The sequence below is a fragment of the Acomys russatus genome, chromosome 14, assembly GCF_903995435.1.
Source record: "Acomys russatus chromosome 14, mAcoRus1.1, whole genome shotgun sequence".
In the NCBI taxonomy this organism is placed as follows: domain Eukaryota; kingdom Metazoa; phylum Chordata; class Mammalia; order Rodentia; family Muridae; genus Acomys; species Acomys russatus.
Window position 1 is genome coordinate 13,681,925 of NC_067150.1, and position 13,341 is coordinate 13,695,265.

Below are 13,341 nucleotides of genomic sequence, written 5' to 3' on the forward strand. Positions count from 1 at the left end.
TGAACTCAGAGACCTTCCTGCCTCTGCCTCCCAAGTGATGGGGATAAAGGCATGTGTCATTATGCCTGTCAAGTTTTCTTTACATTTTGAAGCTAAGTATAAAAGGTCTTGGACATGGGAAGAGACTTTTATACCATGGAGATACACCCTGAGACATGCTTTCTTCTTTTATTTTTATTTTTTTAATTTTTACTTCTTTGAGATAAGATCTCATTATATGCCCTTGCTGGCCAGGAACTCACTATTTACACAAGGTTGGCCTTGAACTACCAGAGATCTATTTGCCTCTGTCTCCACAGAACTTAGACTAAAGACATGCATCACCATGCCTGGCTATTCTTTTAAATAAGACTTTTGAGAACAAGTAGAATAGTGTAACAACTCACTTTAAATTTAACTATTTATAGGCAAGCTACCAAGATGAGACTTGATAACCTGTGACCATAATGTGGGAGGAGGAGATCCCCTTCAGTCATGGGCCTAGGGGAGTGGAATAGGGTGGGGCTGGGAGGGAGGGGGGAACAGGAGGATACAAGTGATGGGATAACAACTGAGTTGTAATCTGAATAAATTAATAAAAATAACTATTTATATTCTATCCAATTAAAATAATATTTACAAATGATTGTCATTTACTACTCTTGATTCATTTAGCATTTTCATTCAAATTTTAAAATCAATTAAACACCACAAATTTTATCAGGAGGAGGAAGGAGGAAGAGGAGGAGGAGGAGGAGGAAGGCAAGGAGGAGGAGGGCGGGACAAGGACAAGGAGAAATCTAGCTAAGAACCAGTGGCTGGGAATGCCATTTCGCCTTCAATGACCAGGGAGCCTTACCATCCACAAAGACACTCTTTCTATCCAGTGTGAAATTCAGCAATTGAGTTCCATTTTGTGTCATCCGAAGGAATTCCTCATAGATAGCAACTCTGTCTATTCGACGAGCCAATGGTGAGAAGTTACACAGGGAATCTACCCCTGTGTGGTTGCTGTTGGAGACAGACCTGAGAAGGAACAGAGTATAGACATGGATGTTTATAACTCTACCATGAATATAGATGCCCTGTTGCTAGTCTGCTAGTCTCTTTCTTGGACAATTTTGTCCAACGATGTCATCATTCTACACCTGCACTTTCTGATAGAGATATTATTTGTATCCTGGTGCTACTGAATACTGAAGATATGACTAGGCCTAAAAGAGTCATTTGTATTATACTCTTCCTCCTCCTGAGGGTCTGTGATCATTGTGTAATGCAGAAAAACTGTAAGAGCCAGAGGCTATGGAAGAGGGCTCTGAAACAGTATTTTCCAGATATAACTAGGCCACTACATTCATGAACTTACAGTTGCTGTAGTTGCCTACAAAGAGCTTACACAGGATCAAGACCTTATTGCTGAAGGTATTTTTTCATAGGACATAGAGAAATCAAGCTGGAACTTATCAGGAAGATTCCTCTCAAATGGCCAGCTTTCATAGTACTGGGAGATGCTATGCAAGTGTCTGGGGTAGGGGGAAGTCACTAGCAGTCTTACTCGTCTGTGATCCAGCTGAGCTCCAATTATGACCTGTCTGGTAAGACTTTCTTATGGGTTCAATAATGGTACAAATGGTATGGGGATAACCAATTGCACTCCATGCTTGGGCATGGCTCAGTAGTAGAGCACCTTCCAAGCTTTCATGAGGCCCTCAGTTCGTTTTGTAGCCCCACAATACAACTGATGCTTAACTTGCCTCATTAGTTATCTACTGAACAATATGGCTAGGATGCTGGGATCCATATCATGTTGTTCTAGACCCTGTTAGCGTCCTTAGGCCCTGGACTTCAATAATTTCAGTTTTGCCTACCACATTCTATCTCCTTGCTTTCTTTTTGCTACTTCAAAGAGAAATTCTAAGCCCTGGCTTCATAACAAAATTTCCTGAGGAGCTTTTAAAACATACCCTTACTTGGACTTCAATCCAAATAAATTAAATACAATGTCAGATCCCTGGAATGAACATTTTATTTTCAAAAGCTCATCGAGTGAGGCTGATATACAGTAAAGATTTAGAACTGTTAGCAATCTGGCATCTCAGTGGCCAGCTGCAGGTGACTTGACAATAGGACAACAGGCATCTCTGAGGCCACCTCAGAGACTCAGATACAGTGGAATATGACATCACCAGCCACCAGGATTCATTGGTCCCCTAAGCCACCTGTGCTCTTCTGTGCATGTGATGTGTCACCTTATAAGGGGACTCATTCTCCCTCACATCTCTCTTTTTGTCTCTCTAGAGACAGTCCCGGTAACCCCCTCCCTAATAAAACCTCTCACGTGGACCTGCTGCATTCTATGATTTGTGAATCTGTTCCATAGCCCTTCCACCTAAATCCCAACAAGAACCACTTAGCAAATCATTAGTTCACACTGCGCAGTTGCTTCTTCAGCAAGTACCATGCATGATGACTCAGGCTTCTAATTTCTGCATTTTGGAAGTAGAGGAAAGAAGGTCAGAGTTCAAGATTATCTTTAATTACACGGGGAGGTTGAAACCACCTTGGGCTATGTGAAACTCTATCTCAAAAGATAAAACAAAGCCATGCATGGTGGCACACACTTTTAATCCCAGCACTCTGCAGGCAGAGTCAGGGGAATCACTGTGAGTTCGAGGCCAACCTGGTCTACAAAGCAAGCCCAGGAGAGCTGCCAGGGTATCACAGAGAAATTCTGTCTCAAAACCCCTACCCCCCAAAAAAGATAAAAACAAAACTGTTCCAGATCATTTTTCTTCCCTTCATCACAAGCTGATATTTATAAAAATACAACATACACTATGATTACAGAAAAGGACATGAGGAAACCTAAATTTATCTAGGAACGTAGTTACTTGGAAATCTAGTTTCAGAAGTACAGCAATGGATGATAATTACATGGAGTCTACAGTACCATGGGTTACTGGATCTTGCCTCAGGTAGGATTCTGAGATCTTTTTGAAAAACATTTTATTATGATTATTAATTTTTATGCACTGTGTTTGTATGTGTGTATTCACATGTGCTACATTGCTCATATGGAGGTCGGAGGACAACTATTAGGAGTCAGTTCTTTCTTTTCCACCATTAGCATCTTGGAGATCAAACTCATGTCATCATTTTTGGTGGCAAGTGTGTTTGTCTACTAGGGAATCTTATCAACTGAGAGACTCTCAGATCTTGGAAGCACTTTATTTTAATATGATAAGGAAAGAAACCTTTGGTACATATGATGGTTCATTGTATTTGAGATAGGTGTCGATGCATAGCCAATGTTGGTCTTGAACCCCCAATTCTTTGTGCCTCAGTCTCTCATACTTAGACATTAGGATGTATGGAAGCCATTAAAGATGGGCCCCACCCTAATAATCAGCTTTGGATTTCACAGGCTTAGTCCCTTGTTAACACTAGAAAAATATTATGTTTGGATTCCTAAAAATTTTAAAGTCATGTGGACAGGTGGTAATATTGAGGTTTTGTTGAAGTCCTTTAAGGCAAAATTACTGCCTTCTAGTCAAAGGAATGGATTCTGAGTTCTACTTCTGGCTTTGGGTAGAGCCATGACATTCTGTTCTGCCTCAAAAGTAATGATATTATACAGTACTGTCTTCTTCTCTAAGATTTACTCCAACTTTCCCTGTCAATCACCTGGTCAGGATCTGAAGAAATGCTAAGGAGATAGGAATAATTATCCTTATAATAAAATAGTGTATTTCTCTCAGCAAAATCCCCTGTTTTGATGAAGTTGCTTACAGAGTCTCACTGTCTGCTTTTCTGAGTTCTAATTTAAAAACCATTACCCTTTTCCTTTCTATGCATTCTTTAAATGTCAGCCGAAGTGTTAAGCATCTTTTCCCTAGCAGTCTGAGCCTTCTTTCTCTTTCTCTGAAGACTTCCTTCACCCATTGTGGCACACACACTTCCTATACTGACTGATGACTTCTAAGGCTTAAAGTGACCCCAAAAGCAAATATTTTCTTTTCATCTTCTCCCTCTTCCTAGCAGGATTTACACCTTACCTACCTTGTTATTTTTCTCTCAATGTCAAAAAAAAAAAAAAAAAAATAGTTCTCAAGTTTCTTTTTTAGTTCTTTTAACAGTTGTTTTTTAAATGAGTCTAAACTCACAAATCGGAACCCCAATTCTTCTGGAAAATGAGTACTAGAATTAAAGATATGCACCATGTGCTGGTTCTTAACTATTCTTCTCATCCACAAATCAAATATTTTGTATTCAAATCCAGGTTAGTAAAATAAAAGCTCACTTGTTTGAATATTGCTATTTTTTTAATCTATGTATATATTTTACTTTAGTTCTACATTCTGGATTTCATGGCCCCTCTTAGCAATCGCCATCATATTTTTTAGCCTTCAGAACCTCAGCTAAAGCTCTAAGCTAGATGGATAGACTTCATCCTTCATGAGGAAGCTAGCTTTTAGGCAACAAATTCATATCCCCTGTGTTGTCTTCCTTAAAATAGGAACCAAGAAATTATGGAAAATGTATCATTTTAGTTTCCCTTTGCCAAGCCCTGGGATAACAGGTACATGAGGGCATTCCAGGTTTTATTTAGGTTCTAATGCTCTAAACCTTAGGTGTGCATGCTTGCAAGGTAACTATTTTACCTACAAAGCCATCTGCCTAAACCCCTTCTCCATTTGAATCCACATTGCAGCTGCTATCCTTGATAAGGCCACATGAGGGTAATGTTGTCCCATTACTGTTCCCTGGGTCTACATTGCTATACTGTAAAGAGAGACTACACATTAATAATACCCCAGATTTGATGGTATACAACTGTAATCGTAGCACTCTACATCAAAGGTGGAATAAGAAGACCAGTAATTCAAGGTCCTATTCAGTTTCTTATGAGTTTGAGGACAATAAGTCCTCAGGGACTTGGATTTGGAATTGGCACTTACCTGAGGGCTAAAACTTGACAGTCTGAAAAGTAACTCTTGATGCTGCTGTTTCTGAAAAGCTGGTTGAGCTGAAAAGCAGGGAAATGTTTCCTAGGTGAGAACCTCAGCTTCCATCACCAAAGAAATTTGATGATCACTACATATACTTCCCAAACTACACTTTCATTGACAAAGGCAAGCCCAAGCGTAGGATGTTTTGTTCCAGGGTATGGCATAGCTGTAGCACCCTTTGTTAGCTACTGAGTCTCTTTGTGTTCTTTTCAGTTTATAAGGGGGAATAAAAATGTGCCTTCAGGAACTTGTTTTGACCCAATGTGCATAGTCTGTTTGTGCCTGGGAGTGATGTGGACAAGCAACACCATTCTCACCGCATATTCAATGCTTCTTTTGTTTTGCTGGTTTTTGGTGGTGCCTGGTTGGGCTATATCTTGGGAATAGGGTAGATTGGTGATGGTGAAGTTCAGGTTGAAATGCTGAGAGCTGGAAAGAGTTGTTGGTATTTCTGTTGACAGAAGAATAGGTGTCTTCATGTCTAGAGGAGGGGGATGGAGGGAGGGAGAGAGAAAGCGAAAACTTCCATATGAACAGGTTGTCAACAATTGGCTATTTATTATTTTTTATGAACATCTAAGAAGGCAGGCAACTCATTTTGCTTTACATGTAGAATGTTAAGGAGATGGGTCTGTCAGTGTATGCTCACTGCACAAGCATGTAAGACCTGAGTTTGAATATTTAACACTCACATAAAAATACTGGGAGTAATGACCTACTACTATTATTATGCTAAATTTACATAGTATAAAACTACCTTCTAAATTCATATCTCTCTACCTATATATTAATTCCACTTTCAGACCTCAACAAAGACATTCTCTTGCATAGTAGACAATGACAATAGTTAATGAAATTCACAACTGATCAAATTGCAGAGAATACATTTCTCTGGAGTGTTCATCCACAAATAGACATCTATATCACACATAATGCCCCTGAAAGGCTTAGAAAGCATTATGGAACAGGGGTTAGAAAGACTGTTAAGAGCCAGACATCAGCAAGGACTGGAGCAAAACAGCATCTTTTAAGACATAATAGTACTGCTGTACTTATGAACTGATGACAGCTGTGGTTGTCTTCATAAAAGTTGTACAAGAACAGTGCAGTAAACATCCCAGCACAGATAGAAGAAGGCCTCACAAGCCTCCATCCCTAGCAGAGGAGCCTGGCAGTTGAAAGTTTCCTAGGGAGGGATAATTCGTTTTTTTGTAAGAGTGTGATCCAACCCAATACTGTGGGTGGCTCCACATCCATGACTATATAGGCACCACAAACTAGACTTGAGTTATGAAAAAAAAGAGAAAGAGAGAGAGGATATTGGGAGGAGTAGGAGATGATGGTGGATATGTAAGGAGTTGAGGGTAGAATAGGTGTTAATATGATCAAAATACATCATATACATGAATGAGGTGCTCAAAAATTACTAATATTATATCAAGGTACAACATGCATCTGCAATCCTAGTACTGGAGAGAAGGCTATAGTAAGACTGTTTAGGTTTTACTGCCTCGCTGTATGTTTGGACTGTGAGCTCTAAATAGAGTCTCAAAAAATAAGATGGAATAGAATACAGAAAGACATCTGATACCAACTTCTCCATCCACACCATGTACACCACACACACAAAGACACATGCAAAGCATACACACACAAATGCACACATGCACACACATACTTTACATACAAAATAAGGTGGAATGCTGAGGTGTATTTGCTTCATATTTTCTTTCTCCTTCCTTTGGATGAATCATAGGCAGGAACCATTAATATGAGCCTCCATAAAGTCTCGTTTATATTTCTATTTCACTAATACTCAGAAGCCTCTTTTTCTTTCACCTGATTAACCTTATTGCTTCCACTTATGAAACTAGCACCACTATTTGTACCTATCACATGAAGATCTGTCACCAGGTAGGTGGCACCCAGCCAGTGGGATGAGGCATTCAATGTCTTATTGAAAAAGACTTGCTTCACAAGGTTTGGGTCCAGATAAGAGGAGAAAAATGCCTTCATAGTGACCACCATGGAGCCCGACCTAGGAACAGAGAGCACAAGAAGTCAGATAGCAATGAATGCTGGCAGTGCTTCAAGTTGATACTTTTTTTTTAAATTTTTTTTATTAATTTATTCTTGTTACATCTCAATGTTTATCCCATCCCTTGTATCCTCCCATTCCTCCCCCCGCCCCCATTTTCCCATTATTCCCCTCCCCTATGACTGTTCCTGAGGGGGATCACCTCCCCCTATATATTCTCATAGGGTATCAAGTCTCTTCTTGGCTACCTGCTGTCCTTCCTCTGAGTGCCACCAGGTCTCCCCCTCCAGGGGACATGGTCAAATGTGAGGCACCAGAGTACGTGAGAAAGTCATATCCCACTCTCCACTCAACTGTGGAGAATATTCTGACCATTGGCTAGATCTGGGAAGGGGTTTAAAGTTTACGTCCTGTATTGTCCTTGGCTGGTGCCTTAGTTTGAGCGGGACCCCTGGGCCCAAATCTGCCTATCATATTGTTCTACTTGTAGATTTCTAGGACCCTCTGTATCCTTTTATTTTGCTATTCTCCCATGCGTCTCTCATTTAGAGTCCCAATAGGATGCCTTCCCCTCTGTCCCAGTCCCACGAAAGCCTTCACTTACCAAGTTGATACTTTTAAAGGCTCAAAGATCTACAAGGAGGAATCAGGGTTATACAGATTCCTCAGAAACTCTGGGTACTGTTTTTTAGGAAATATATTTCCTAGGAAATGAGCTGAAACAATTATAGTAGCAATAACAACATATATTAAATACTTGATATGTATTAAGGTCTTTAAAGAATGACTTCCATCATGGTAGGAGGTGTTGCTATAATTATTTCCATATTAAATTTTAGAAGAGGGGCTGGAGGGATAGCTCAGTGAGTAACAGCACTTATGGCACATCCATAAGAACCTGGGTTCAGAACATAACCCCTTATAGAAAGCCTGGCCATGACTGTGCATAGTCCTATAACCCCAGCATTATCGAGGCCAGACTGGAGGATTCCTGGGTCTTCCTGGCTACAAGCCTAACTCCAGGTTCTGTGAGATGTCCTGTCTCAAGGGAATACATTCAAGGTGAAATATCATGCTATATATTCTTTATTGCCCTTTGCCTATGCTTGTACACCTGCACACTTGTGAATGCATCACTCACATATACCACATACATACAAATGAACAAATACCAAATGCACTGATCTTTGGAAGTATTGCCAGTCCTATATTTAGGGGCCCAGCACTTCTCAAACACAGACACCTTTGTTCCTTCCCTAAGACCAGTGTTTAAATCTTGTGTTGATAGTCCTTAGGACATTCATTTATTCAAGGCTCAGATTCTCTCATATGATCATTGTACTCAACTTATAGAGACTTATGAAAGAATATAATGATATGATCATGTGTGCAAGTGTTGAATAGGGAGGCTGGTCTGGGATAAATATAGCTATCACGTTTATGCTTTGAACTCTATGTAAACAAGTTTTCTCCCATAGCTGTCCTGTTACTGTTAAGTCTGTGGAAGCCTATCAGTCAGTTTTCCACCTTTAGAACTTACGTCAAGTTGGTGACAAGGCAAGACTGGAATACTTCTTTTAGCTGGCTGTCTGTGTAGAGTGTGGTGACCTAGAAGGAAGAGTAGAGATGGTTGATTAGAGAGAAGTCCTATGGGGGTGAAGAGATCACCAGAAGCAATGAGTGAGTGTGAGCTTGGAGACAAAGGAGACCTCAGTTCAAATACTAGCACTGCCCCTACTTACTGTATCCCTCCAAGTACCTCAGAGCTGGTATGGTGTGAATCTGCAATGTCCTTTGGGCAGGCTCATTTGTTGAAGGCCCAATATCTACTACAGCAATGTAGAGCTTACATGACGTGATTGGATCATAAAGATTGGACTTCTTGATGGTGTGATTCATTGAGGGGTTGTAATTAAGTGAACTATTGGGAAGTAGTGAAAACTGTGATGGAAGAGGTCTACTTGGAGAAAATAATTCACTGGAAGTATGCTGCTGAAAGTTTAGTCCTTGTCCCAGATTCTTCCTCTTTTTTTCTTTACTTTCTGACATGTGGAAGCATATCTGTCTTACACACACTCCTCACTTCAGGCCCAAAGAAATAGATGGATGAGCCAACACTGATAATTCTGCAACAATCAGTTGAAGCCAAACCTTCCTTTGCCAAGCTGTTTATTTCAGGTATTTTTCATAACAACAGAATGCTAACATAATGCCCCCTTTAAAATCTTCATTTATTATTATTTTGTGTTCAATGTGGGATTTCACTCATAATGTAGTGAATATCTGGAGGTCAGATACAACTTTGTGCACTTCTTTCCTTCCACCCTAAGATATGTTCTAGGAATTAAGCCCAGGACATTAGGTTTTTCCTGGAAGGTTTTTAACCCTCTGAGCTATCTCGTCAATCCTCATAGTGCTCCTCTGTAAGCCTCCATTTGTGTGCCTGGTAAACAGACAATACAGTTACCCTGGCTCCTTTGAAAACACTAGAGCAGTGGTAACGCATTGGCAAAGTTGAAACGTTGAAATGATTACTTGGTAGATTTAAGTCAGACGGAGTAATGATAGGGGTACTCTGGGCAGGAAGAGATGAGAGATTAGAAAGCGATTTCACCTGTTCTTCGATGTCCCTCTTTATAGTGATATACTCTGAAGATGCTGGGTCTGTGTTGTTCAGGTTCCAGTTGATAATGTGGAAGCTTAGCTGGTACTCACCCTCTATGGTTACATTCTCGGGCACGTAGCCTACAGTAACAGAAAAAGAAAAGACCCTAAATTCTTTATACAGGACTGGAGTTGCCTAGAAAACCTCTTCCTGCTTTGATAATGAACCTAAAGTAAGCACACATGCTAGGGATAGAGACACCTCACAAATGCAGTTACTCCAAAGTAGGGGGAAACTAGAATTTTACAGAGCTTCGTGTTGGTCAGATAGTTCTCTTTTTGTTGACTCAGGCTCTATTTTTGGCATGTTCTTCCACTTTCTTTGGCAACAAAACTCCACTTTATGCTTCAGCATCACGATATGATAAAAAGTGAGGAAAGTATACACACCTATCTTGTTCATTCTCTTGTCCCAGTACTATGTACACTTCTGCTGTATCAGATTCGCTTCCAGGAACCCTTCCTCGTCTTACCATTCCTCTGATCCCCTACAACGCACTGCTGCTCCTGTTAGAATCATTGACATATAGAACCCCCCATGGTAGGATCTATGTTTCTTTCCTCAAGGAGCGCATGGGGGGTCAGACCTTGGATCTTGAATTAAAGTTCATCATGAATAATCTTGGAGGCTATTATAACATGTGAAATAAGCTAAAGGGAAATACATAAATCATATGATCTCAGTCATAATTGGATAACTTTTGTATAATTATATACAATTTTCAAAACCGTTCTGAATAGGAAAAAAAAATTAAGACAAGGGAAGAGGATAAAGAAAGGTTGATACTAGTCTTTAGTCCCAGCTACATGAGTACAAGAAACTCTGGCATTGTTACACAGGGGTGACTGCAGATAATGACACTGAAAGGTAAATTTCAGAAAGCGGAAAGTAGTTTATTTGTTTATTTATTTATTCATTTATTTCCCTTAGGGGTTATAGAACTTTACAAAAATTTATGTACTCACTTTACATGCCAATTGTAGCCCTCTCCCTGGTCCCTTTCCAGTCCTATCCTCCCTTCTTCATCCCCACTGTCCCTCCTCTAGAGAGACAATATGAGCCCTCCTCCCCTATTACCTAACCTCAGCCTGCGAAGTCTCATCTGGACTGCCTGCATCTTTTTCCACTGTGGCCTGGCAAGGCCACCCTGCCAGGGGGAGGTGTTCAATGAGTGGGCACAGAGTTCATATCAGAAGTAGCCCCTACTCCCCATAGTTTGGGACCCACAAGGAGACTGTGCTGCCTGTCTACTACATCTGAGCAGAGAGTCTAGGTCCTCACCATGCATTGTCCTTGGTTGGTGCATCAGTCTCTGTAGCCACCACCACCACCACCCCCTGCCTCTCACCAAGAATTGTTGGCTCTATTTGCCTCCGTGTGGAGTTCTTGTCCCCTCTGGGCCCTTCTGTCTTCCAACTCTTTCATAAGACTCCCTGAGCTCCACACTGAAGGTTGGCTGTGAGTCTCAGCATCCGCTTCGATCCCTCGCTTGGTGGAGTCTTTCATAGGACCTCTGTGGTAAGGTCTGTCCTGTTCCTTCTCTTCAAACTCTATAATGTGTATTCTATTTGCCCTTCTGAATGAGAATTATTTCCCCTAAGGTCCTTCTTGTTATAACTTCTTTAGGTCTATGTCTTTTATCCTGTACCGTGTGGCTAATATTCACTTATAAGTGAGTATATACCATGAGTCTCTTTCTGGATTACCATATTCAGGATGATTGTTTCTAGCTCCATCCATTTGTCTACAACTTTCAAGATTTCCTTGTTTTTAATAGCTGAGTATACCACAGTATCTTTATCCATTCTTTGGTTGAGTGTCATCTAGGTTGCTTCCAGATTGTGGCTATAACCAATAAAACTGCTATGAACACAAATAAGCAAATGTCCATGTTATATGGTGGAGCATATTTTGGGTATACTCCCGGGAGTGGTTAGCTGGGTCTTGAGGTAGAGCTGTTTCCAATTTTCTGAGAGAGCACCAGATTGATTTCCAAAGGGATTGTACATGTTTGGTAAGATGGTCATTTTTTACTATGTTAATCCTACCTATCCATGAACATGGGAAATCGTTCCATCTTCTGATATCTTCTTCAATGTCTTTATTCAAAAACTTAAAGGTTTTTTATACAAGTTTGTAACTTGCTTTGTTAGTGTTACATCAAGATACTTTATTTATTTATTTTTAGTTTTTTGTGGCTATTGTGAAGGATGTGGTTTCCCTAATTTCTTTGTCAGCCTGTTTGTCATTTGTATAAAGAAGGGCTACTGAATTTTCTTTTGGTTGTTTTGTATCTAGCTACTTTGCTGGAGGTGTTTGCCACCCTCTGCTTTTTAGTTAATTTAGCTAAGGGTTTGTCAAACTTGTTGATTTTCTCAAAGAACAAACTCTTGATTTCATTGATTCTTTGAATTATTATAGTTCTTTCTAATTTCTTGATTTCATCCTTGAGTTTGATTATGTCCAGTGGTCTACTACTTTTGGGTATGTCTGCTTATTTTTGTTCTAGGTGTGCTGTTAAGTTGCTAGTATGGGATCTCTCCAATTTTGCTATGAAGGCACTTAGGGCTATGAACTTTCGCCTTAGCACAGCTTTCATTGTGTCCTATGATTTTGGGTATATTGTACCTTTATTTTCAGTGAATTCTAGGATATCTTTAATTTCTTTTGTTTTTTTAATTCCCTTTTATGAGGAATACCATAGGGAAGAGGGGGAAGAAAGAAGGAGGATGGGACTGGGAGGAGAAGAGGGATGGGTCTATGACCAGGATATAAAGTAAAAAAATGCACACATATATATTTTTTTAATGTTTAAAAGAAAATACTTTAAATATAAAAAGGATTCGTTATAAGACAAAGTTCTAAACATATTCTGAAGTATGTTGGATATAGTTAATATGTATTGTTATTGATATTTTAGCATAGCTACATTGTACAAAGAAAGTGGTTTCAGTTAGGCATTTCCATGCATGCATGAATATGTATGATTGCATTCATTCTTATTTTCTCATATCCATCCCTCTCCCCATTTTTTCTTTCTCCTTTCTTATTAATATATACTTAAACTGTTTTGATAGAGGATATTTTATTTGGTCTTGCATTACCAAGACAAAGTTTTACACTGGTACCTAGGTTGGCCTGGAACTTACTAGGTAGCCCAAGCTGGTTTTGTACTAATGACAATCTCCCTATTTCAGGCTCCTGAGTACTGGGATTATAAGTATTAGTTACTGGGCCTAATTCTAAGAGGAGATTTAAATTTTTATTCCTGTTATTTCTGTCTTATATTGTCTTTCCCTTTTAGTAACTATTTTCAGGAACAACAAATCACTCTTGAAGATGGCTTTCCTAGTCCAAGAGATAAAGACCCAGTATTCTTAAATAAAGCATCTGAATTGTATAGTTTCTTTCTATCTACACACTAACACAACATATTTTAAGATGCTTGCAGACAGGTACCTAGCATAACTGTCTTCTGAGAGGCTTTATCCAGAAGCTGATGGAAACAGATGCAGAGATCCACAGCCAAACAAAAGGCTGAGCTTTGAGAGTTTTGTGGAAGCATAGTAAGAAAAACAGAGGGTGCTGGAGGAGTCAAGAGCACCACAAGAAGACCCACAGAGTAAACTAACCTGAGCTCATGGGGCTCA

General features: G+C 39.8%; 1 protein-coding gene across 1 annotated transcript in view; it reads right to left on the minus strand.

Moving 5' to 3' along the window:
- The window catches only part of LOC127198736 (mucin-16-like), a 234,353-nt gene that overhangs the window by 3,771 nt on the left and 217,241 nt on the right, over positions 1–13,341 (minus strand). Inside the window, 6 exon segments of the mRNA XM_051156780.1 lie at positions 839–1,005; positions 4,938–5,005; positions 5,306–5,469; positions 6,878–7,026; positions 8,567–8,634; positions 9,641–9,771. Coding sequence (XP_051012737.1) covers positions 839–1,005; positions 4,938–5,005; positions 5,306–5,469; positions 6,878–7,026; positions 8,567–8,634; positions 9,641–9,771 — 747 coding nt within the window.